This window comes from Mustela nivalis (assembly GCF_964662115.1).
Source record: "Mustela nivalis genome assembly, chromosome: 5".
In the NCBI taxonomy this organism is placed as follows: Eukaryota; Metazoa; Chordata; class Mammalia; order Carnivora; family Mustelidae; genus Mustela; species Mustela nivalis.
Window position 1 is genome coordinate 31,480,713 of NC_139024.1, and position 26,725 is coordinate 31,507,437.

Genomic DNA, 26,725 nt, shown 5'->3' on the forward strand with positions numbered 1-26,725 from the left:
AAAGTGAATTTGCAAAAATGACACACATGATGAGTAAATCATGTGTGTTGAGTAAATCTATGAAAAGTGTTCACCCTCTTTAGTAATCAGAGCAGTGCAAATCAACAAATGAGGCACTACTCTGTCAATCAGATGGGCAGTTTTTTTTTTTTTTTTTTTTTTTTTTTTAATGTGGTATATTGGTGGGGTTATGAAGGAGGCATTGGCATTCTCTACTGATGGGAATAAAAACTAGGACATACTTTCTGGAGTTGAGTTTCACAGTTCTAAAAGTCATAACATTTTACATATTTACTTATTAAATAATTAAAAAAATCCGGAATCAAAGCTTTGAACCTTAACAAGAACAAATAGGGAGAAATGTCAAGTTCTGTACTTAGGTCCCCCAATTGAATTGCACAAATACAGGGTTGGGGAGGGACATGTGAAAAAGAGACTTCAGGATTTGAGTGGTTTTCAGACTCTGAATGTCACCAAGTGTGATAAACTGTCAAAGAAACCAATCAAAACCTAACCTGTTTAACGTAGTGTCCTGTCTATAAATTTATCTATGAGAAGGATTATAATACTGAAACTTTGCGATCTTAGCAGTTATGAATAATATGGGTTTTCTAACTGGAGTCTCTGGTTTTTGTTTACGATGATAATGGAAAACCGAAGTTATTTTAGGCACTGGCTGCTCTCTTTCCCACCCTTTCCTCCCCACTTCTGTGGTTAACTTTCACTTCTTTCCTCTGGTGGGGGCGGTCTGAAGGTTTAACCAAGGCAGAATACTTATAAGTTAGTATATTTTTAGGTGCCCACTTGCAGATTGTTTGTGAGTAATTTGCATTCTCTAGAATGGATTTCATCAGTTCTCTTTGGTACAGACATACCTAAAGAAATTATTATTACTTCAGAGGATTTTCTAAAGGGCTAAGCCTTGAGCTCTGGTATCAAGAGTTGGTAGTCCAGTGGACTAAGATTCCTAGTTTGTACAAAGCTTGAGACAACAAAAGGGCTTTTTAAAGGGCACAAAGTTAAATGACAGCAAGGAGAAGGTCAAAACACTCGACTCATAGTTTGCTTCTAAATAGGTAAGAATTGAAATCTAAACTAGATGATAAGGTCTCAAGAGAGCACTACAGTATTTTCACACAACTAAAAGACTAACAAGCAAAATAATTATTTGAACGTGATTTTTGTATTAGTTACACACAAAGAGTAATGTTAGGGTCTTGGGAGCCAAAGATGAGTAAGAATGGTGTCTGCCTTGAAGAACCTTATAAACCAGTAGCACTCAGGTCTCTAGGTCCAAACAGTGTCCTAGGACATGAAAAATTTTCCATGTGATCTTGGAATTTTGAGTGTAATCCTTCAGAAACGGGAAAAATCGGAACATGTCAGAAAATAGAGATAGGAAATTGTCCCTATTTCCAAAAGGGGAGGGAGAGGTAGTTTCTGATAGTGAAATAAAATACTAGAGTGAATTATTAAATAGATGGTTACTGTTCACCAAGAATGATCTTCATTCATTATGAATAAATCATACCAGAAAGTTACTACTTTGTCTTCTTGAGTTGTTGGACTTACCAATTGGATAGACCGTGTCTTGATTTATTCAAACCATTGGATACCATCTCTCAGGATATTTTTGTGGGCAAGATGGCTGGTTTCCAGAGGGGGCTTCCATGGGTGCATACGGTGGCACCAGGGTTCGGTGAGTGCCCTGGTGAGGAGGAGAGGAGCATGTTGGATTCTCTTCACCCCTGTTTTACCTAGAACAGCTCCCTTGTTATCTGTTTATATATTGGAAATCTGTTGCATTTGGGTTTGATAGAAAACTTTCCCTATGGAAGAAAAAGAATTAAAAGCCCCCAGATTAGCTAGTGGATTTGTAGCTGATGGAGTGACTCTATCTTTACAGTGAGGATCGAGGGCTTGATGTCACTTAAAGAGAGCTCTCCAGGAACTCTGCTCTTGACTTTTCTCAATGACCAGTTGTCAACTTCAAAGACATGCTTAGTGGTTTTTTCAATGACTCTAGGTGGAAGGATAACTAAAAACCTGGTTGGGAAAATCAGGAATCTAAGCTTTGAACCTTAACAGGAAGAAACCTAATAGGGAGAAATGTCAGATTCTGCACCTAGCCTGTTTAATGCAGTGTAGAGTTTCAATTGAAAGTTGGTTCCTTAAGGAAACCTTTCTGGACCTTTCTCCGGTGTGTCAGTCAAACCTGTTCCTTGCCCCAGGCACTTGGTGCTTTCTTCCTTCAAACACTCCTTGCACCTTCTTTTAATGGTTTGGTTTGACTGTCTCCTCAGCAGGACTGTGCCAGGTCTGGTGCATTCGTTTCTATCTCTAGGGTGTGACGCAGTGTCCGGCACACATTAGGCACCCAGCAAGTGTTTGTGGAACAAAGGAGTTCAATGTTAAGTTCTGGGATCCATTTTTTAAAGGAGCTTGATCAAACTAGGGTGTATCCAGAGAACAGTGGTTAGGAAGGTGGTTTGTCTCAAAATAGTTTCATGCAAGGAAGCTGAGGATCCCGGGGGAGGGTGGTCTGCAGAAGTGAATCTGTATGGGTCATATACCCGCGTTTTTCAAATACTGGGAGTGGGTACTGACTTAGGTGTGGAGGCAGCTGATGGACATATTTGGGGAAGGGGGAGGGGGACAGAGGAGAGGGTGGGGTGTATATGTGGGGGAATGACAATGGATTACAACTCAGGGTAAGGCAGCACTTTAAAACAGACCAGTCCTAAATGGGAAGGGCTTGTCTTGTGATGTAGTAGGAGTGGTTGTTCTTTGGAATTACTCCAAGGTGAGGTTCATGACCACCGCCAGCCATCATCAACCATCATCACAGGTGGTGAGATCTTTAGTTAGAGGTGGTTGGTCTCTGGGGAGGGGAGGTTCTTCCAGTTCTGATGGTTTCATGATTTTATATTCATTCTCTAGAGAGGAGAGCAGAGATGTTTCCAAGTTATGAAACAAGGCAGAGGCCAAAGTAGAGATCATTCGAGTTCTGGTTGGTGTCTTGGATTGTGATTTGTGTTTGGCTGCCGCTTCTGCCTTCTACAGCCCCCGTGCTTTAAATGATCTGTGTTTACATCTCCTGTTACTGAATCTACTTTCTGAACAATGGTTGGTTCCCAATAAACCTCTCTTTGAATTTCCACTTTATTTTTCAAGTTGTTTTGATTTGAAGGCTCTTGGACAAGGGATTTGTTTTGTTTTGTTTTGAAGCAAGCTTGGGAATAGGCTATTTTAATAGCTGTTCTTCCTACCCTGTTTAATTATGTTCTGCAAACAGCTCTGCAGCACAGTAGGTGCTGAGGCCTAGGCTGGGAGCCCACTGGGCTAGACACAGCAACCACACACCTTGCCTCCCAGTGAAAGGGACAGGGTGGGGCAGGCAAGTCTACAGGACTAGGTGCTGGAAAACGTTGGGAAGCGTCAGTTTTTATCTACCACGTAAGAGCACGTTCAGCATATGTTAAGTAACTGAGCAGAGGGCAGAGGAATAAAGACAGAGAAGTAATTTTGCCTGTCAATCTAGCTAGAAAGATAAACACGCAGATAAAAGAGGAAAATAACAGACACTAAAAAGGGAATGTTTTGGAACCTCAAAGCAGTGTTTCCTAATGGGGGTTCTACGCCCTTTCCACATGTCTGGCACGGCCTAGATGATGGTGGTTCTCAGCCCTGATGGCTCATTAGAGCACCTCAGGGGCTGATAAAACACAGCGGCACAGGCCCTATGCCAGGCCAAGTAATTCACATCTCTGGGAGTGGGGTCTGGGGAAAGGTGTTTTTAAAACTGAACAGGTGATTCAACTGTGTCTGTAATCTGATATATAGGGCAGCGGGGGAGGTGAGAAGGGCTGGCCTGGGTGCTGGGGGGTGCTGGGAGGAGGACTGGGGAGGGGGGTAAGGAAGGGCCTCAAGAGGGCACTGGGCCTTGGTCTGGGCAAGTATCAAAAGGGAAAAATCTTGAACAAGCCAAGTCTGCTGGATTTTTGTCTCGAGGGTAACCCTGATTGGGTCTGTAGGCACAGACTTTCCTTCTTTCCATGTCAAAAACCTAGTAGGTTGATTTTTCTTAGGGATACATTTCAGACATTTAGATACATTTAAAATTTTTAACAGCATCCTTGAGACATTGTATTTCGCAACACCCCCTAGGGCTAGTTATTTCACAGATGAGAAAGCCCAGCCTGGGTCAGAGAGGTGACGGGGTGGGTCTCGGGTCTCTCAGCGAATGGGACACTCTTCTTTGGTTCTAGTACAACTTCTGTGTGTTTGCATTGGTGGCTTGTTAAGATCACATGCAGGGAGAGTAATAATTTGACTTGGAAACCATAAATTCTATTTTTACCTGTACTGATTAGATTCCAAGGAGTGTTTAAGCTTTTTATACATTCCTCCTGGAGTCCTATACTGTCCTCCTGAAGGGGAGGTGATTTCCTCTATACGTATTATCCAATAACTCTCAGCTGCTTGCAGCCCACTATTGCACATCAACTCTTCTTTTCAGGCATCTCTCTAGTCTGGATTTCCAGGATGAGGGCGGAGGAGTGGCTGGCCAGGGACTGGTGGGGCCAGACCCTGCTCATGGGGGTTGCGCCCTCACAGGATCTAGGCAGTTGGGACCCAGACTGTGGCTTGTTCCTTTTCCATTTTCATTGTGGCTATCTCAGTGGGTATAAATATGTTGGTTATTCATGAAAACAACAACAAAAAAAGGACTTCTAGCACAACACAATTAAATGCTAATGAGTACCAAGTGTTTAGAAATCTTCGTGGTTTATTTCGCAGCACAGATTGGTTGGTATAAATCTGACGGAAGCAACCTGATCTCTATCCTGGGGGCATTCTGTCTGTTTCTTCCTCTGAGAGAGGTCTTTGACTTTGTGTTTAAAATATCAGGGTTCCAGTTCCCGAATGATTAGAATAAAAGAATGAAAAATTCGCAAGATAGCACCCTATGGATAACAGGCTTTTAAAATCTTCACCAGCACACGTCCTTTCCTCTTGTTGCCAGATATAGAAGCCTTTCTGCATTGTGTTCTGTTTGGGTTGATTTTTGCCTGGATAAAATTCACTGAGTAGACTGCCTAACTCAGGGAGGAATTACAGAACAATGATGGCCTGATGTATCGTAAAAATTAAGTCCTTGGTGAATCCAACCACATTTTTATTTAAAAATTTTAATTTGTATGAAAAAGACTAATCAGCATTTAAAACATTAGGGAGAAATGTAGGTATCTTTCATCATTCTGTCATCTAACTCAGTAACGATTTTCTATTTCCCTGTATCTTCTATATGCATATTTTTTAGAAAATATTATTTCTGATGGATACATATCTTTGTATTTTGCTCATTCTTTTAAAGCAAATGCTGAAATGTGCTTTACTTTTGAGGAACTATTTACTTTAAATAGACTCACAGGAGTGAAATTACTGGGTGAAAGATTATGAACATCGTTAGGTTTGTTTCTAGGCATTGCCATGGTGTTTTCCAAAAGAGAAGCACAGGTTTACAAAGTGACCAGTAAAAGTCTGAGCTACCAGTTTCCCTGAAGGCTTACCAGTAATCGTTCTGATTCCTAAAGAAAAAAAAATCATTTACCACTTTACTCATTATAAACTGTTATCTTCAGTTTAGTCTATATTCTGATTCTTTAATCACCTGTAAGAAATATTTTTTCTTTTTATTTTTCCTAATTGTTTCTTATGTGAATCAGCTGTTCCAATTTTTTGTCCATTTTTCTACTGAATTTGAGGTTTCCTTTAAAATGTAATTGATCTATTTATATCTCACTGAGTTCTACTCTCAGTGATGTCTGAGGCAAATATTTTCTCCATCTCACTTGGCATCTTAAAGATGTATGCATGTGGACAGTCTGACTCATGGTTATCCTCGGCCATCCTGACCCCACTGTAGGCATCTGCGGTGCTTGTGTGGGTGCTTGTCCAACTCCTCCTAGTCCCAAACCCAGCCCTGCAGGAACCTCTGCTCCTTCCACTGAGCTGCCAGCCTTTTCCTCGAGGCCGGCTTCAGACTTGGGGCTGTTGACTTCTGACCAGGACCCCAGAGTCTGCCGGAGCACCCTGTGTAGCCCACCTCCCTCCCACACTTGATTACTGCCTGCCTCTCAACCTCAGGCTCCTTTCTCCTTCAGGTTCTCCTCACCCCGCCATTTTGTTAGCCCCCACTTCCCCGTTTACTTCGCTTTCACTCAGCCTAGCCTGTGATCCGTCATGGAAGCTACTCTCATCCCTAGTGGCCCCCCTTGGCTCACCTTCCCCAGCTAGCAGTGCTCCAAGTGGCCTGGTCAGCCTCGCTCTGTGGAGTCCTGCCCCTTCCCTTCCTTCTTCAGGAGGTTGAGTTCAAATTCTTTCTTTCCTGTCTTCAACCTTTATTTCTTTACAGATTGCTCCTACTTACCATGTAAGTCTCTCCCTCCCTTAAAAACACCACTCCAGGTCTGTCCTGTCTCTTGCCTTCCCTTCACACAGTTTATCTGAAAAGCCACAAGTCACACTCACTTCCCATTCGCTCCTAGCCCCGGCCCCACAGTTGCTCTTGAAAGGGTAAAGAACAACCTGCCCGTTCACCGGATCTGCTTAAGAGCCTTATTTTTATGTCCGTTTTTATTTTGACCTTTTGGAAGTGGGAAATGTCAGCCTGAGGGAGAGGCTGAGAAGGCTCTCTCTCCTGCTATAGGCTAAGGGAAATAAGTTTTTTTAGGTGTGTTGAAGAACAGAGGATTGGGACGTCTGGGTGCTGCAGTTGGTTAGGCAACCGACTCCTGGTCTTGGCTTAGGTCATGATCTCAGGGTCCTGGGATCCAGTCCCTGCCTTGGGCTCTGCTCAGCCTTCTGGAGTTTCTCTCTTCCTCATCCTCTCCCTCCCCCTTTAGTCTTCCCCTGTGAGTACATTTGTGCACACCTGCACTCCTGTTCTGGCTCAAGTAAGTAAGTACATAAATAAATTTAAAAAAATCTTTTAAAAAAAGAACAAAGGATTCAGGCTTTTTCTTTCTCTGGAGTCTTCATCCTCCATTTTCAACTCCTCAGATTCCCAGGCGCCCCCTGAGGAGGCATTAGTGTCCTGCTGTTTCAGCTGGGGCTCCCGTTCTTGGCTGTAACCTGCCAACACTTGCAGGCACTTCGTTTTTATTAACTCATTAGTGCTCATGAAGATCTTTTTTCCATGAAGAAATTTAGGCACAAGAAGGCAGCTTCCCAAGGAACAGCCAGCTAGCAAATAGTGGAGCTTAGATTGGACCTGACTGGTCTGGGAGAAGCCAGAAGTCCTTGCTGAACACTTTTTTAGCCTTTATCTTACTTATTGGGTCTGTCGGACCCCTTTTTCCTGATTTTCCTTTGCAGGTTCCTAAAATACCGATGGTGGAGGGAATGAGAAATTCTTTTCTATCCTTTAAGGGTCCTCTAGCTGGACTAAAAATTAAATTTACTAAGATAGATTAACAGGAGGGAACAAAAAGTTTTATTACATGTGCAGAGAGGCCCAATAATGAAATTGAGAGTGGAAGAAATGACCAAGGCAGGCAGTTTTTATATTTTTTAGACAAAGAGACAATAAATCTGAGGAACTGAGAGGAAAAAAACCCCTTGGGAGCTGTGGTTAGTAAGGAATTCTGAACAGAATTTGGGCTGGGGTAATAAATTAGTAAAAAGTAACACGGGTTGTTTATATAGCCTTCTTGGCTCTAAATTTCCCATCTTCAGTGGTAAGATTGTCTCTTTAGCTCCCGGAAGACAGGGACGACATCTTTCACGTGGGAGATTTATTTCCTGTTTTCAGGGGGATGGGAGGGGCTGACTGTGCTGGCACCCTCTGTCTCTGGGTCACTTTTATACAAAATAATATGTCAAAGTGGCATGTTTTGGGGCAGCCTGCCCTTAGCCCCTGCAAGCGTTCCTAGGATTCCATCCCCTGCCCGTCTGTGTCCAGCTCTTTTCTTATCTTCACTCAGATGTCCCATAGCCGCCTAAATTCAGCACATCCTGAAAGAACTCACCCTCCCACCAGACCAGCACGTCTTCCCGTGACCTCTCTGGGAATGGCATTGTCATCCATTCAGTTATTCAGGTTGGATGCTAAAAAGCTATTCTAGATTTCTCCTTTTCCAGGAGATCCTCCACCTGGCTTCCAAAGTCCTGTACTGCTGGGGCCCTGCCTTCTTTCCAATGTCATTTCTTTCTTTCCTTTTTTTTTTTTTTTTTTTTTTTTTTTTAAGAAGGAGAGAGAGAAAGGGTGGGAGGGGCAGAGGGAGAGAGAGAATCTTTTTTATTTTATTTTATTATTTTTTAGAGAGGGGGAGAGAGAATCTTATGTAGGCTCCATGCCCAACACAGAGCCAGAGCCCTATGTAGGGCTCGATCTCACGACTCTGAGATTGACCTGAGTCGAAATCCAGAGTCAGACACTTAATTGACTGAGCTACCCAGGTGCCCATCCAGTCTCATTTCTTAAGCTTCACCCCTTGCCCATTATATGCTAGCCACACTTGTCTTCTTTCCGCTTCGCAAACCCACTGAACTTATTCTGACTTTAGGCCATTTGTCTTGGCCATTCCTTGTGCCTAACATTCTCATCCTCAAGATCTTGGCATTGCTAGATCCTCCTTGACATTTGTATCTCTGGGTAAATAATCACCTCCACAGAGAGGCCTTCCCTGACTGACCTAGCTATTTAACGTAGCTGCCAGTCACCCGCTAGCACGGCACTTGACTTTAATTCTCTGCACGGTGCTTATCACTTATTGATTGATTGGTTTATCAACGCTCCATGTGATGTAAATTCCACGAGAGCAGTGACCTTGTCTCTTCTGTTAGTCCCTGTATCCCAAGCATCCAGAGCTGTCTTGCACATCATCAAAATAATATTGACAAGAGCTGACATATATAGAGCCTTGCCAATGTGCTTAAGCAAATAGTATATATTATATATTAGAGCCTCATATGGTAATCCTTACTTTCATAATAATATGCATAATATATAGTCCACATTGATTATATAATTTAACATTATACATATATGTGATATAAAATATCTAAGATAAATATGCTATGTACATATATGTGTATGCATATGTGTGTGTGTCTCAACAGTAATGTAATAACAATATCTATGCTTAGATGATTTGATGAGAATTAAATGAGGCAGGAACTATTCTCATTAATTCTCACCAAATGTAGATGAGGATCGGTATATTGTGATTAATTTCAGTAGTAGTATGTCTGGTTTGTCAGTGAGGAAACAGAGACAGAGCGGTTAACTAACTGACCTAAGGCCACAGAGCTAACAAGCAGTGGGGTCAGGCTTGGACCTCGGTGTCGGGCTCTAGAGCTGAAGGGTTGGGTATACCTCATCACCGGGGTACTCCCCAAGCCCCTTCATCTCCTGTTCTTTCTGCCCCACAGCTGGAGGAGGGGCACCATATCTCTCACCTAGATTTTGCCACAGCTTCTTAGCTGGTGTCCCAACTTCTTGGTTTGCTTTTTAAATTTTACTAGTGTTTCATCTAAAATGCAAATCAGAACTGGAGTCTCCCGGTCTTGTAGACTAAAATCTAAACTCCTTTTCTTTACAACCTGAATTCTGTTCCCGTGTCTGCCTCATTTCCCGCGTCTCCCTCTCACATGCATTTATTTCCCCCCGGGATTGCTGAAGCACACGCTGCTCTTTTGCAGTTTTGTGCCTTCGGTAGCCTTTTGCCTTGCCTTGCTTCATCCCACAGTCTCAAGTTTTCTTTCTACTTAGAAACTTCCTTAACGTTCTCCTCAATCTCCTCCACCCCACGAGGCTACCTACATTGAGTGTTTCTCTTCTCTCCTGTTACATTTTGTGCAGACTTCCATCATGGAAATACTATATTGAACTTGTCTAGCCTCCTCCTGTTGCTCCCCCCACCCATCCTGACCTGAACTTTCCCCCAGTCTTGCCTGGGAACATTATTATTTTGAAGGAATTGGCTGACTGACTTCCCTCTGACCCTGGTACCTAACAGAAGGCCTGGTAAAATAGTAGACACTCCATAACTGTTTGCCGAATGAATACTAACTTCCAAAAGGCAGTTGAAGCAATCCACAGATAAGAGAGGGCATAGTCAACCATAATATAAAACTTTCAGAAACCAATTGAAAAAATCACTTTCTTGGAATGAGTTTATTCCTGGAGTTGGGCACCAATGACTACTGAGACAGAAAGGGAAACTTCAGCTCAGGACCCTGAGATCAAGAGTTGCATTCCCTACAGACTGAGCCTGCCACGTGCCCCTTTATAGACAGTGTTTTTGAATGTAAACATTTGTAAGTTTTTCTTGATAAACTGAATTGCTGTTCTGAAGGCATTTTTCTGGGGACTACTTTAATGTAGTTCCTCTATATATTTTTTCCTGATACAATTTATTATAGGGATTGAGCTCGGAGAGCCTAGAGGTTTTGATAACTTACCCAACAACCATAGCACAGGCACCTCATAGACCCACCTTGCAGTGTAGGTTAGTTCTAGGGGGAGAAGTTGAAGGCAAACTTCAGCTAGTTCTGAGTCAGCTGTTTTACGTTGAACTCTGTGGTGACGTAGCTCTTCCATATTGTTGGTTAAAGAGGGTTCTCCCTGCCTTAGGAACCTGGTGGTCGAGCCTTGGATGTTCTCTTATGAGAACTTAAGGATCTGACTTGTTGGGCTGTTCGGAGGCCCTCCTGCCTCCATGGAGCAGTGAGCTGTAGCTGTCTGGGACAGGGCGAAAATAGCTTAAATACCTATACAACACCTTGGTTGAGCCCCAGAGTTCTACATCCTAGAGTTCTATGCCATCAAATAGAGGGGTGACTCTGGTCCAAAAGATTTAAGGGCAAGGTATTATAAAATAGTTGCCATTCACTGAAAAATATATTTACTGTGTACCTACTGTGTATAGGGCAAGGGGCTGGGTATTGGGGGTACTGTGTTAACATTTAAGTAGGGCTCATTGTCTGATACGATTTTGTTCTTCATTGAGTTCACTATATAGACAAAGTTACAAGGAACCATTCCAATGATACTGGCAGGACCCCTACTTATCAAATAACCCCCAAGTGGCTGAGTTCATTTAACCGTTAGATTGCGCGGGGGTGGGGGAGTGATTAGTGTTGTACATTTGAACATTGAGGGACATCTGCCAAATGTTTTAATTTAACGTAATCTAGGATTTTGCCTTGTTGATGCAGTTTTTCCCCATGATCCACTGTTACTGAAAAAGATCAGGTAATTTTGATTTTTTTAATTAGGAAAAATTTCAAACACACAGGAAAGTATAATAGTAGTACCATGAATAACTTTTTATTATCATCACCTTGATTTCATAGTTGTTAATATTTTGTCATATTGCTTCAGCAGTTTCTTTTTCTTTTTTCCAGTGTGCATTTTAGAATAAATTATAGTGATCATGACATTTAACCTCCAGACACTGGACTGTAGCTCCAATAATTCCTTCTGTAGTAGGCAGCCTCCAAGATAGCCCCTGGTGTTCCCTGCCTTCTATGTAATCATCTTCTTGAGTAATCCCCTCCCCCCTGAGTATAAGCTGGATTTATTGATTTGTTCCCAGCAAATAGGATATGGCAAAAACAATGGACTATCCTTTCCAAGATGAGGTCATAAAAAGACTGTACTTCATCTTGGGCATCTTCTCTCTCCTGCTGTTGCTCTCGCTCACACTGTCATGAACTGCTCTATAGAGAGGTCCATGTGTCAGGGAATGAATATCTCTGGCCAAGAGTCAGTGAGCCCCTGAGGCCTGTTGACAGCCACGGGAGTGAGTTTGGAAACGCTCTCCCTGAGTCAAGCCTTGAGGTTACTGCAACCCTGAATATTTCTTGATTAAATCAGTGAGACGCCCTGCGCTAGGGGTACCCAGCTGAGGCTGCCTGGATTCTTGACCCATGGAAATTATGAGGTAATAAATGTTTGTTGTTTTAAGCTGCTACATTTTGGGGTACTTTGGTATTCAGCAACAGTAAGTACACGGACATAACTCCGATCCTATGAATCCCTGTAGGAGACTCTTCCAGTTGCTGCTGAGTTGTGAAGAGGGAAAGCCAGGTTGTCAGCCAAGGAAAGAGCACTTATCCTGCGATGGTGGGTGGCACACATCAGATCTCAGTTGCCTCAAGTTGTTTAAATAAAAGGTTTTACATCTTTTAGAAGTAGAATCTTATCTTTCTGTCTCTCAAGATACTATTATTATTGCCCATTCTGATTTTTAAAGGATTATTTTCATCTTGGCTCTGAAGAAATCTGTATCTATGCCAAAGTAATAGAGCTTGGCATGTGGGAGGCTTCTGTCTCTGGATTTGGTGATCTTTGAGAAAGCAGTCTGCTCTGAGGAGAGAGCTATGGGGCACATTTTAACCCATCTAATGATTAGGATACCTGGAAGAAAGCATTCAGTATAGGAGTAATAGGTCTCCTATAAAGTAGGGTAAAAACTCAGTCCTGCATTGGGCATCACACAGAATTTTGATAGCATGTTTAGCATAGTCATGGGTATGTCATTTGAGAATATATAGGATTCCTTGATTGATTGATTAATTGATTGAGGCATAGTGGAGGGGCTCAGGGAAATGGAGAAGACATCCCCATGCCCAGCATGGGGCACAGTGTGGGGCTCAATCTCATGACCCTGAGATCATGACGCTTAACCGACTGAGCCACCCAGGCGCCCCTCGATTCCCATTCTGTGGTAACTTGATCTCACCTCAAGAGATCTGTGCCTATTGAGTGAATCTGAGTAAGATCCATCACTCTGGGCAGGCCTTAAACAGTTGTGGTGGTTAAAGATCTTTACCCATTTTTGTTGCTTGCTCTCTGATGTTTGAAAATGGGTGAGGATCCTGGGTTCCAACTAAGGTGAAACCTTAGTTTAGTGAAACCACAGAATGAATAAAAGTTCTTCATGATTGTGGAGTCTGCTCCTGTGGCCCTGATGCCAAACTCAAAACCTCCCATGGGAACCTATGACCAGTCAGCTATCTCAAAAGGATAAGTTCCTCACAGAAGGATTTGAACTTAAATTTTGATATGACATTAAGTTCTGCCTGATATATTGTTTCATTAGCCAAAGCAGAATGTGGGAGCTACCAGATAGTCTTTATTGAATTAAGAGATGGAACAACTGATTCCTTTGTCCAAATACAAGGCAGCCAAGGCTGAAATGAAATTAAGGGGAAAGCCTCTCCTGGGATGTAGTTTGAGTGACCTCTGTTCTTTACCCTCAGAAGATATACTGGGGAAGGGGAGTCTGGGGGGACCCAGTGACGTTCATACCCCTCAGATTTCAGACCAATGTGCAGTCAGACTCAGAAGCAACAATATGGCAGCGACTTCAAGGAGAGAGAAATAAGGCTTATCGTTGGTGAGTCAGTAACCTTATGTCACCATTAGAGATGTAGTTGTAGTTCGTTCTGATTTCCAGGAGCTGTTGTTCGTTGATATTAAATTAGGATATGAGACTGACCAGGCATTTGCCTCCTCCTGAGGAATACTTTCCTAATCTAGATTTCCCATGTGGGAAGTTTTTCCACAACTGGTGCCAATCCTTCATCCCAGTTTTCTAAAGTTATAGCATATGCCCATGGAGGCTTTGGGTATGTGGAAGTCAGAGGTACTCAGTCACCTCAAGAGGGCTGACGCACAGAAGAGCAAGTGCAGCTCTTTCCTTATTGTGGGGAAGAGATGTACTTCCTGTCTCATCCTAGGGAATCTGAAGAGGTGAGGTGATTGGTTTTGGTCAGTGGAGACAGGGTCAAGATCATACAAGCTGAGAAAAATTCGTTCTGTGGGTTCTTTCAGAGAATCCTACAGAAAATTGCAGGAGTATCTGGTTGCTTTCCAAAAATTAAATCTGAGGAGGGATTAAATGTAGGTGCTGCTTCTGGTGTGTTCCCCAATGGTTTATAACCTCACATATAAGATAGCAACCCCTTTCTCCCCATAACGGAAAGAATCACATGCACAGCAATTTTAGAATATGCTGGGAGTATGAGCAAGAGCTCTTTAAAGGAAGTCGCCTGACAAAGGGAGTCTGATCAGGAGTGTAACAGAATAAAAAGTAGATTTTATTTTTCCCTGTAGCTTTGCTCTTTTGGAGATTCACATGCAGAAAAAGAGCTTAATGTCCGTTCTTTGAAGGTTGGATGTAAACTGTACTATCTTTGGGGAGAGTGCTAAAAAATCTTTTTTTCCCCAATTTTCCTCAAATTCCCAGTTAACTAAAGGTGAGAGAAGGACAACAGGAAATATGGGTGATGTCCTCATTGACTTCACTGGACTTTTCTGCTTCTAAGTCATATCAATGCTCAAGTATAAGGAACCGTGTGGTTGAAATATGCAATTACTCTTTATTTCTTAGACTAATAGAAAAATAAGTGCTTGAAAATTTTTTGACTATTTTCTTTCATTTCTCTCTTGAACTTACATTTTCTAGCAAAGCCCTTTCTCTGCCTCTTATAAGAAATTTACCTAAATGACAGAAGCAGAATTGACAGTGATCAGTGGAAAACAAGAACAAAATTAGTAAGGGAGGGAACAGATATGAGTCAGAGGTTCATTTCTACAGTGATTTCCAAAACCTTGAAGTAAACTTTCTACCCACAATTCCATAGTGATATATGTGCCCATGGTCAGCTTTTGCTTAGAAGTATGTTAGTAGAGATTTACTTTCCTAGGAATGGGTAGAGTAAATATGGCCATAAATTCTTTGTGTGATCTCAGAGGAAAGAACTGGGATCAGTGATGGAATTTCTAAGGAGTCATATTTTGTTTCAGTGTAAGCAACTGTCTAATCATAGACTCGTCTGTCCTGCCCAAGAAGGGATAGAGATGTCTCTAGCAGGGCGAGGGCTGGGACATATGGGGTGGGGAAGTGGGAGAAGGAATTTCTATCCTGGTAGAGATATTGGACTGGTTCTATCCATGGTCAGTACTTGTGTTCTGATTACTGGTGATGAGTAGAAGATCATTTCTAATGTTAAAATAGCACCGCTAGTTTGCAAAGTACTTTCACATTATTCTATCTTGTAATACTTACAAGAAATAGCTCTCCATTTTAAGAAAGGACAAAGATCACACATAATTAACACTATGATCACCTAATTGGCAATTTCTACTGTGATAGGTACCCAATGGACGGAAAAGTAAAACTGAGGGTTATTTGCCCTCAAAGAGCTGAAAAACTACTTGAGGAGCTAGTGCACACACTTAGGGCAGACTATGAGATAGTATGTGGGAATTACCTATTGGTGTGCTAGATCCGTGGTTCTCAAAGGGTGTTCCCTGGACCAACAGCATCAGCATTATCTGGGATCTGTTAGAAATACAGTTTTTTTTTTTTTTTTTAAAGTTGGCTCCATCATGGAGCCTAGTGCAGGGCTTGAACTCACGATCCTGAGATCAGGACTTGAGTTGAGATCAAGAGGAGTTGGATGCTTAACCGATTGAGCCATGCAGGCACCCTGCAGAAATGCATTCTTGAGTCACACCTGCCGAATCAGAAATTCCAGGTGGGGGGTGGCGGTGTCATTCCGTGTTTCTAAAAAGGCCTCCAGGTGATTATGAGGCATGTTCGAGTTCAAGACCACTCACTGATCTAGTCCAGACCAGTACTTCTCAAACTCCAGCACGATAAGAATCACTTGGAACAGTGCTATTAAAAAATTTTTTTTTCCAAGTTTTCATTTAAATTCTAGTTAGTTAACATAGATGATAAAATTGCACCTGAAACTGCTGCCTGAAATATGGCCCAAGAACTGCAAGCTCACCAAGGTGGTTTTTACTGACCTGAAAACTTGTTAAAACACAGATTTTCCAGTCCCACTCCCAGACATTCTCATTCAGTAGATGGGACTTGAGAGTCTGTGATGCTGAGGGGCTCAGACTGTTCTCTGAGCAGCCTTGCTCTGAGCGGTCGTGCCTCTGGGGTTTAGCGGACGAGTGCCCAGCGGGAGGGACTTCTGCACCAGGACCATGAGCGTGGTCTTCGCAGACTGGAGGACAGACCACCTGAACTGAGTCTGATGGGAAGGTTTAGGTTGGCTAAGAGGAAATTATTTGATGCAGGGGTGGAGGGGAGGATGGGATGAGCCTCCAGTATGCGTGACGGAAATAGAGCATTCACGCTAGTCACACCTCCTCTCGTTCTGCCTGGGACTGGGGGGAATTAACAGCTGTCAGCTCTCACTCATCCTCCCCGAGGAGAGGGAGCAGGAAACAGCCTAGGACCAGGAGCACTTTCTTAGTTGCGTTGTTACATGGTCCCGCCCTCTAAGTGAGACTTGTAAGACCCATGATTGCGCTCTTTTTTTCTCCTCTTCCCTGGGTTCCCCTGCTCACCAAGCCTGGTTTGCTTCAACTCTACAGCTTGTTCTCTCAGTTTGGTCTGAATCTTCAGGCTTGGATTCTGACCGTTCTTCTCAGACTCCATGTTGACTTAGTTCTCCCTGGACAACTGTGTGGCTCTGCTCTCCATATTCACTCTTCCCCATCATGCCCTACCTATTTCCTCAGGCTGTCCTTGGTGAGGGGGAGGAAGCTGGCCAACGTGCTCTGTCCTCATCTTTGTTGTGTCCTGGTGTCTCCTGGTCAGCCCTGTGTTGCTGTCCACGACAGAAGAAGTGGAAGATAGTGTGGTAAGAGCCGGCTCAGGCTTGGAGGTCAGGATAAGCAACCTTGGATGAATGGGGTCACTTAAGATTTTGACCAGTGATCTTATAAAATCCAATCACAGCTCAAGTCTGAGGTACAAAGAGCAAATATCCTTTAGGGCTCCAGAACGTTTTTGTTATTCTTGACTTTGCACTCCCCACCCAATTTGTGGTCATCTTTGGGGTCCCCAATGGTAACTGCATCTGCATCACAGCTTTTGCCATGGAGAAGAGCTGCCCAGACCACCCAAGAGAGGTAGGATCACATTCTAGAAATACCGAGGACTAGCTAGTATCCCCTACCCTCAGTGTGGCCAACTCTAATTGCCCCTGCCATGGGCGCGTCTGCATGGCCCCTCTCCCCTGTTTGGTCACTGTCCTTGCATGTCCTCACTGGTCTCTGCTCCCTAATGGCCACTTGAAGATCCAGGCATGGAGTCCTGTGAAATCACCCTGGGCACCCAAAGTCGCCTTGCCTTCATTGGCTGGATGTACTCCACACTCTCCTGTGACGTGGGCTTGCTCTCACGGTCAGGAGGGCTCTGCATCCTCACGGAGGTTTTCTAGGCATGTGGAGACTGGCCTCTGGTGGAGAATCTCTCAGGGAACCTGATATCCCTCACCTCCTAGGGTTTCTGATATTTTCAACCATCATTTCTGCTCACCAGTGTTCTGGTCCTTACTCCTAACCTGGAGGCTGGCAAGGAGTCACAGGGACTCAGGTTTCTCTCAGCTGCTTCTGTCCCTTCCTATAGAAGCCAGCGGGGATAGTTTACCTACTGAAAAGGAAGCTTGAGTTGCCTTGTCCCCCAAGCCTGTTCTTTCAGTGCCCTTCAGAAATGCCCTTAGTGTTTTGTTTTTGCAATGTCTGGCCGCAAGATCTGGAACCACTTGGTGAAAGCTGGGAATGTTGCAGTCTTGAGAGACCTTAGCTTGGCCTCTTTGTCTCTAAGCAGAGTCAAATCTAAATTCAATTTCCCTCTTAAAATGACTTCCTGCCAGTGTCCAAAAGGCCAAAGCTAGAACTATTTGAGCGATAAAATATATAATGAAAGTACTGGATTATAAGCCATAGAATAAAATAAGTATTGATGAACACATACTTACATAAATAAATAATTGAATACATTAGTAAATGGGGGATGCAGGGAGTAGTAGAATTCTAATCAATAAATGTAGGAGGAGTGAGAAAAATAGAAAATCCTGACGAGGCAAACATAATAATAATTGTTTCAGAAAACATCCCCTAGTGGATGCTGAAATCAATGGGCCAGACTTTGCAGGGAAACATGGTATTCATACTGTTTCAAAAGATCTCATCCAGGATTATTAGTTGCAAAGGAAAAGTAGTACCCTACAGTGAGGAAACCTCACAGGTACCACCTTCACCACATATTCAAAGTTAACATCACCGTGATAAGACACATGGACATTGTGGTCCTTCTGCTAGGAGGCCCTGAGGAGGTATATTAGGTTTCTTCAGAGAAACAGACCAGTAGGATGTATGTAAACATATACATATATATTTGGGCTATATATATTTAGTATAAAAATTTGTAAGGAGGTTATGGAAGGGGGCCTGTCTCAAGGTCTTCAGGGTGACCCCATGATGGAGACCCAGGAGAGCGGAGGGTGTGGTTCCAATCCAAAGGCCTGCAGGCTCAGCTCCAGGAAGAGCCCATGTTTCCGCCTGAGTCCAAAGGCGGGAAAAACCCCATGTTCCCTTTTGAAGGCAAAAGGATTTCTCCCTTAGGAGAATTCTTAGGAATTCTTCCTGGGGAGAATCAGCAACCCACACCCCCCGCTCTTTTAAAAGGCCTTCAACTGATTGGATGAGGCCCACCCACACCAGAGAGGGTAATCTGCGATACTTAGTCTGCCACTTAAATGTTAACCTCATCCAAAACACTCTCACAAAGACACCCAGAATTATGTTTGGCCAAATAAGCACTCCACAACCCAGTCACATGGACGCATAAAAGTAGCCAACACAGAAGGTGACATTGACTTCCATGGGATTCTTGGCAAAAATACGTGACCTGATCTAATCATGAAAAACCGTAGGTGAACTCAAATTGATGAACGTTGTACAAAATAACTGGCCAGTATTCTTTATAAGTCTCAGGGTTATGCAAGACAAGGAGAGACTGGGGTGTTTGTGGATTGGAGGAGGGAGTAAGGACACGTACAAGCAGTGTGGGATCCTATACTGGCTCCTGCAACACAAAAGGGTATTATTGAAAAATGAATAAAATGTGAATGGAGTCTATAGTGCAGTTAATAGTGCATTAATGTTAATTTTTTAGTTTTGATACTTGGACTGTGATAGTCTAAGATATTGATATTGGCCGAAGCCAGCTGAGGGGTACACAGGAGCTCTGTTATTTTTGTAGCTTTTCTGTAAGTTTCAAGATCAGGTTTTTAAAAAGCTTTCTGCCATTTGGTACTTGAGCACTTTTCAGTAACAGTACATTTTTACAGTAACAGTAAACTTTTAAAATTTAATAAATTTAAAAAATACTTTGATATTTTTTAAATTTATTATTGGTGTGTGTGTGACTTTGATTCTACCATTCAACATTTTCCACAAATGCTAAATTCTATCAGTTTTTTTGGAAGCACCTTTAAAAAACCCCAGACTCTTTTTCTTTCTTTTTTTTTCCTGTTTTCTGTACTTCTCCCTCTCTAAAGCAGTGTTTTTGGTAAATGATTATAGCTCAACCCTCCGGGGGTGTTAACCTCTGAGATGATGACCTGTGGGGCCCATTTACACAGAACAAGGAGCCTGCGGCCGGAGGTCTGAAGACCTGGGAGCCAGCCTTCTTGGCCCAGTTCTGTTGCTAACTAAATCCATGACTTTTCGGTGTTGATGTTCTGATGCCAACTGGGAAATTCAGGTTAGATACTGTATGCATAGTTGATGTATGTATTCAAATGATTACTTTTTTTTTTTTTTTTTTTTTTTTTTTAGGATTTTATTCATTTGTCAGAGAGAGAGAGAGCACAAGCAGGGAGAAGGGCAGAGGGAGAAGCAGACTCCCCCCCCCCCCACTTTTTTTTTTCTTTTAAACATTTTATTTATTTATTTGACAGAGAGAGAGATCACAAGTAGGCAGAGAGAGAGAGAGAAGCAGGCTCCCTGCCAAGCAGAGATCTCGATGCGGGGCTCGATCCCAGGACCCTGAGATCATGACCTGAGCCAAAGACAGAGGCTTAAGGGAGCCCGATGCGGAACTCATCCCAAGACCCTGGGATCATGACCTGAGCTGAGGACAAATGCTTAATCCAATGAGCCACCCAGGTGTCCCCAAATGATTACATTTTTTTAATTATTTTTTTTTTTTTATCAAGGTCTAGGTGCTCTCTTTTTAGGTTCCCAAGTTTTTGTTTTGTTCTGTTTTATCCATGTTTTTTTTTTCCCTCTTGCCTCCAAAGTCTTTGGGTTCTACAACAGCTCTCGATTTACACACTTCATTCTGGCATTTTCCTTAGACAATCCCTCTTTCTCTCTCTCTTTTTAAAAATCAAATTAAAGGGGCGCCTGGGTGGCTCAGTGGGTTGAGCCGCTGCCTTTGGCTCAGGTCATGATCTCAGGGTCCTGGGATCAAGTCCCGCATGGGGCTCTCTGCTCAGCAGGGAGCCTGCTTCCCTCTCTCTCTCTCTCTGCCTGCCTCTCTGTCTACTTGTGGTTTCTCTCTGTCAAAAAAAAAAAAAAAATCAAATTAAGGAGAGCAACATTTTCTTTTTTTTCTTTTTCTTTTTTTTTTTTTTTCTTTTGAGCAGGAAGCCCCTACAGCTGTCCTCTGTCTTGCTTTTCTTCTCTTTAAACAGTGTGTGGTCCTTTTCACAGTTGTGCCTCCAACTGTCTCATGGCTTCTGCGTTGTGGCTTCTGAACATTTGGGCCTCGACTGGGCTGAGCCCTGGCACCATCCTATCGGATCACTGGTGGGCACGCCCCTCCTGCCCACGCAGGGTGGCATGAGAGCTCAGGGTCGGGGTCCCTTGGCCAACCTGCATTACTAATACCAGCACTAAGGCCAGGGCATGGAGCCAGCAGGGTTGCATTAAGCAATAACTGACACTTTTTTTTAAATTTAGGATTTTATTTTTTTAGAGAGAGAGAGAGAGTAGAGAGTGGTGGGCTGACAGGGAGGGAGACAGGAGAGAGAAAAAAATTTTTTTAAAGATTTTATTTATTAGAGAGAGTGAGCATGTGTGCAGGTGCACAAGTAGGGAGAGGGGCTGAGGGAGAGAGAGAAGCAGACTCCCTGACGAGCAGGGAGCCTGACTCGGGGCTCAATCCAAGGACCTTGGGATCATGACCCGAGCCAAAGGCAGATGCTTAACGGACTGAGCCACCCAGGTGCCCCAGAGAGAGACTCTTGAACAGATTCTGCTCACAGAGCCCAAGGTGGGGCTCAGTCTCACAACCTTGAGACTATGACCTGACCTGAAACCAGGGGTGGACGCAAACAACTGAGCCATCCAGGTGCCCCAGGAAAATAACTGACACTCTTGAGAACAGATGATTCACCCGGGTTTGCTTTGCTACTTTCGTCAAGGGGTGGACCACTTGCTTGTCCCCACCGGAATAGACAGTTTGGTTAGGTTCAGGATATTGTGGGGTATTCCTTGATCCCTGTGGAATATAGAGTAGAAGCGATCTTTTTAAAGATAATCTCCAGCTCCATTTGTTATTTTTTTGTTGTTTTCAACTCATTTTTAAAATTGGATATAATTGCCATAAAACATTATGTAAGTTTAAGGGGAACAAATGTTGATCTGATACATTTCCGTATGCTTGTATCTTACTGTGTCGGTCTGTTAGCTCTCATTCCCTACTCCAGCCATTTCTCCTTCTAGCTCATTTATAGGCAGGCATCAGATACTTGATTTTATCAGTGTGCCCCTCAAAAACAGTGAAATGGCTGCAGCATTTAGAACGATACCTGGTATGTAGTAAACATTGCATTAGCGTCTGTTTAATAAAAATAAGAACTTATTCTCACTCTCAAAAAACTTACCATTTAGTTGGAAAGATAAAATGCACAAACAAACAAGCAAAACCCAAGCAGCACGTAGCACAGTATGGAAGAAATGTCACTCGAAAGAGTGGGCGAGCAGAGGCGAGACCTCTCTGCTGTGTGCTCACCTCCAGTCATCTCCCTTATTCGCCTAAACAACCAGCAATTCCTCCCATTTTATGGCTCAAGAAATTAAGGTTGGTAGGTGTAAAAGGCCTTACAAGGTTTATGTGTAACCGCAGCATTTGAACACAGGGCTGGCTGCACTGAAGACTCCTGTTAGCACCGGATAGAATAGACAGAGGAAGCTTTGGAAGGAGGCTTGTGCTGGACCTTGAAGCATGGATAGAATTTACCAGATGGAGAGAAGTGGGGAGCGCATACAGGTTGTGGGGGGCAGGGACAGGGGTGGGCACAGCGTGGGCAAAGATGCGTCCTTAGGAAGCATGGAGTGTGCTGGGGAATGGGCAGCGTTGCCCAGGTTTGCTAGAAGGAGGGAGGAGCGGCAGAGAAAACTGGAACCTGGGTTGGAGGCAGAGCCTAATGAGCCTTGAATTCCAAGTTTGGACTTTATTTCATAACCCATTTCATAGCCCATTGACAGTGTTTGTGAAGGGGAGTGACGTGGTGAAGAGAGGACTTTGTGTGATTTAAGTTAGGTGGGGAACGGAATGGGCTGGAGGAACAGGGGCTGCGCTCATGAAAGCTAATGCTTGAGGTACTGACATAGGGCGCTAAGTGCTCCTTGTGCATGATGCCATTCATTCTGATAGTCACCCTAGACAATGAGTGTTACTATCATCCCCATTTTCCAGATAGGCAAACTGAGGCTCGGAGAGGGTTAGTACCGAGCAGGCTCCCACAGTGAATCACGGTGCTGCCAGGATGTGAATGAGGTGGATCCAGTTCTGCCTGTGTGGCCTTCGTTTGCTACAGCGCCTGTCGGTGGCTCTGCACACGACCTGGGACAATTGTAACAGGTCGGAGGAGATGGTCCAGCTGATGAAGACTGAGCTGGCTCAGCAGTGATGGAAAAGGAGAGACTGGGAGCAGGGGTGTGACACCTCGTTGTGTGTGAGCCCGATCTCAGGGCTGGGCCTGTAATTCCATAGTTTTTCTTTCTGTAGTCCTTCTCATGGGAGCTGGTGCTCAGTGCTGAGAGCTTTGCCAAGACCGTGGAACAGCACGGAAAACCTTGCTGTGCAGCCCAGGCTTCTTGAGTTCTTCTGAGGACATGTATTAATTTAATAAAATAGGTGCTGACGTTGGTGTGCTGGTTGTGGGTTACCTTTGAGATGGGTTAAGCATATTTCCAGGCGTTCTCAAGCATCTCAAGTTTTAGTTCCTTGAGTTTGAGACAAGGAGCTACCTCCAGAGGTCTGTGGGTGATAAGATCTCCCTTTCCCCATGAACCTTCCTCCCTTATGTGCTTTTCTTGATATGTTCCCAGTTACTTCCCTGTTTTGCTACTGTATGGATTGGTCCATCACAGAATTAATTTGTTTCATTTTTGCTTCTTCTTCTTCTTCTTCTTGTTTTTTTTTTAAAGAAAAAGGGGGTACGTGCATTTTGACTCTGCAAAGCTTTTGACAAGAGTTAAATGAACCTATAATTTGAGTGCGCCAAATGCCACGGTGACCACGTGGGGCAGTGCAGGCCAGCCCAGTGACCTCTCTGATCTGTCTGCTGCAGGTGACAAGAAGTACATCATGGGGCCCAAGCTTTCTACTCTGGACGCCACTGTCTTTGGACACTTGGCACAGGCAATGTGGACCTTACCTGGGACAAGACCTGAGCGGCTGATCAAAGGCAAGCCCTACAAACCTCTTCAGGCTTTAGGAATTGCTGTGGGGTGAAGGGTACGGGTAACACAATGGAGAATTCTAGGTCTATGCCTGTGAACTTGACTGTGCTTTTTGGAGACACCAGGCTCTGGTGTCCAGGGCTGGGGTCAGTTTATTTAATTTTTTATTATTATTGTTATTTTTAAAGGTTCTATTTATTTATTGGCAGAGAGAGAGAGAGACAGTGAGAGAGGGAACACAAACAGGGGGAGTAGGTGAGGGAGAAGCAGGCTTCCCCCTGAGCAGGGAACCAGATATGGGGCTCGATCCCAGGATCCTGGGATCATTACCCGAGCCAAAGGCAGACACTTAATGACTGAGCCACCCAGGTGCCCCAGGTCAGTTTATTATGCTCAGGATGTGTAGGGGTTGAAGGAAGACCAGACCTTCACCTGCCATCTTGCCTAGACCATGTTCTCAACAAAGTTGATGCAAATTGTACTGTGTATTACACCAGCTCCTTACACAGTGGACTTAACACTTGTTGATAACAGGGCTGGGATTCCACCTCGTGCCCTTATTTTGTTGGTCTTCCTTAATTTCTGTGGGACATTGGTGCCGAGCCTCACCACTTTCCGTTCTACGGAGTACGGCAGTAAACATGGTGGGCTGGGGCTGATGGACTCACCGCCCATCCCGATGCTGCTTTTGAGTCTGAACTGGTGTTACATATTTCACGTGTAGGTATAGGTACATACGTTTCTACATCATTTGAGTACATTCTTTCCTCCTGTTCCAGTGGGTATCTGTAGATCATACATTGAGAGTAGTAGAGCTAGGAAGTTCAAGATTATGAAAAATAGGGGAAATGTCCGCAAATGTTTTATAGTGTGATACCATATAAAATGTTATTATTATTATTAGTAGTAGTAATTGTTGTATATTTTGGCTGTAAGGCCTGCCACAGTTACATTACGGACTGGGGAGGGCGGGTAGAAGTGCGGATGAATGGGACCAGACCTAGGGGATGAATGAATATGTGTGGGGGGTGGTAAGCCAAGAGTTGAATTCAAGTAGGCGAGGGGCAGGGACAGTAAGCTCAATGTGGGTTGGTATCAAAAGACCAGATCTTGGTGTATGTGTGTGTCGGGGAGCAGACTGAACAGGTGGGACGCACATGAAAGCTGGGCCTCTGGGAGAGGCTTCCTTTCGAGAATGGGAACTGTTTGGAGTCCGCTCCAATTTTTTTTTTTTTTTAAAGATTTTACCTATTTGAGAGAGAGAGAGAGAGAGCAGGAGCAGGGGTGGGAAGGAAGGGAAGAGGGAGAGGGAGAAGCAGACTCCCCGCTGAGCAGGGAGCCTGATGCAGGGCTCTATCCCAGGACTCTGGGATCATGCCCTGAGCTGAAGGCAGATACTTAAACCGAATGAGCCACCCAGGTGCCCTGAGTCATCTCCAATTTGAAGAAGTACCTGAGCAGGTACCTGGGGGCTGCTGATACAGGGATCAAAGTTCAGTATTTGGGTTTGGGAAGGGGAGTGACAGAGTTGACCAAGGTATTTATGCCCCAGCTGAGAAGGCTGGGGTTGTAGACGAGGTCACCAGTGAATAGTGCAGAGCATGTTTTTAATGTTGCTGGATGGATGGTCAGAACCAAGCAAGGCAGAATCAGACAAGAAACTGAGGCAGGTGAACACTCACCTGTGGTGGTCACAGGTGGGTGTATAGGAAGATTGGGGAAGGCTGTAGCTCTGTGTGTGTGTGATTCATGTACATGCCCAGAAGCTCAGGCCAGGTAAAGGACAGGAGAAGTCATTCTCCAGATCCTCCCATTGGTGAGGATGTCTCCAGATACATTACCAGACTTGGCTGGAATAGAGCAGGCATTGACTGAAGGTCTTCCAGAACTTCGGCTGGGTGAGGCTAGGGATAGTATGGACGGATATTTAATTTCCTATGTGATCAGCACAGAGATGTTCCTTGTCTTGCAATGTGTTAGAAGTTAGTAAATCAAATATGTTACCTTATTGGTGATGTTTGTAGCATTTAAAATACTTTCTCTTCATTTTAATCATCTAAGATATATTGGTTCCCTTTAGTTCACGTTGTATATCCACATTCTATTCCTGTTACTTCCTATTTCCTGCCACCACTCTTACTCACCAACAAGCACACACACTGCCACATCTACTTACATACTTCTATACACACATACCCCATACACACTCAGTTGTATACACACGCCCACATGCATGAACATACCCAGCTGACGTCATCTGTTATTAGTCAGAAGCATTTGGGTATTATCCATTATGACTAGAACTATCAAATTCTATAGAATCCCTTCTTGCAGGAATGAAACATCTTCTGTTAAATTATTTATGACTTGTCCTTTTTCACTTTTACTTCCTGGAAGGACTCGAGACATTTAGTGTCCTTTTTAAAGAAATGGGTCAGCCTTTTTGGAGGATCAATTTTGAGTTTCACCCAAGATCCACACACTTGGGAGAATCTGACACCACCATGTGTGAGGGACTTTGGCACGTAGCTGTGTGTATTTTGGTTCTTAAACAAGTTAGAAGCTTCCAGCTCTCCCTGGGAACCGGGAGTAGCACGAATCGTTAAAGTCCACAGAGGGTCTCTAAATCCCATTTTGGTCATTGGTTGCATGGCCTTCCAAACCTTCTGATGGCAGCTGCTAAGGCAAGCCACTACTTTGGTTTCTACTTCTTCCTCCACCTTTGCTCTTTCTATGGTGGAGACTTGCCCAAGAAGTAACAAGAGGAAGGGGAAGCAGGAACAACGAAGCACCTGTGTGCTTCCGAACTGGCACAATCTAGGAGCATCAAAGCTTGGATCAGGCAGTTTTCTGCCTTAGCTTTGGAACATCCAAAGCACTGTTGGCCTTGCCACATGTGTGAGTGTGGGTGTGTGTGTATAATATTCGCTTTTGGTCCTAGATATTAGTTACAGTATCTAGCCACATAGTGTAGCAGAACCATCGAAAATATTGAGAAATTTTCCTTAATTTAAGGGAGTAAGAGGACAGACTTTGAATATTAAGCCGTTCTTAAAATATACTTAGTATGTGTTTGTGTATTATAGATGTAGATACATGAAATATTTCCTTGCTGGAGAAAATTTAGAAAAGATAGAAAAATTAAAAAATAGAACTTGTGCCCCCTGTCACTTACAGAGAACTACTGTTAATATTGTG

At 43.7% G+C, this 26,725-nt stretch overlaps 1 protein-coding gene across 4 annotated transcripts in view; it reads left to right on the forward strand.

The window, feature by feature from the left end:
• The window catches only part of FAXC (failed axon connections homolog, metaxin like GST domain containing), a 75,226-nt gene that overhangs the window by 34,721 nt on the left and 13,780 nt on the right, over positions 1–26,725 (forward strand). For all 4 annotated transcript variants that reach the window (XM_082731757.1, XM_082731756.1, XM_082731754.1 and 1 more), the window contains one exon: positions 23,416–23,532. In XM_082731757.1, coding sequence (XP_082587883.1) covers positions 23,416–23,532 — 117 coding nt within the window. The remainder of the gene's footprint in view (positions 1–23,415; positions 23,533–26,725) is intronic.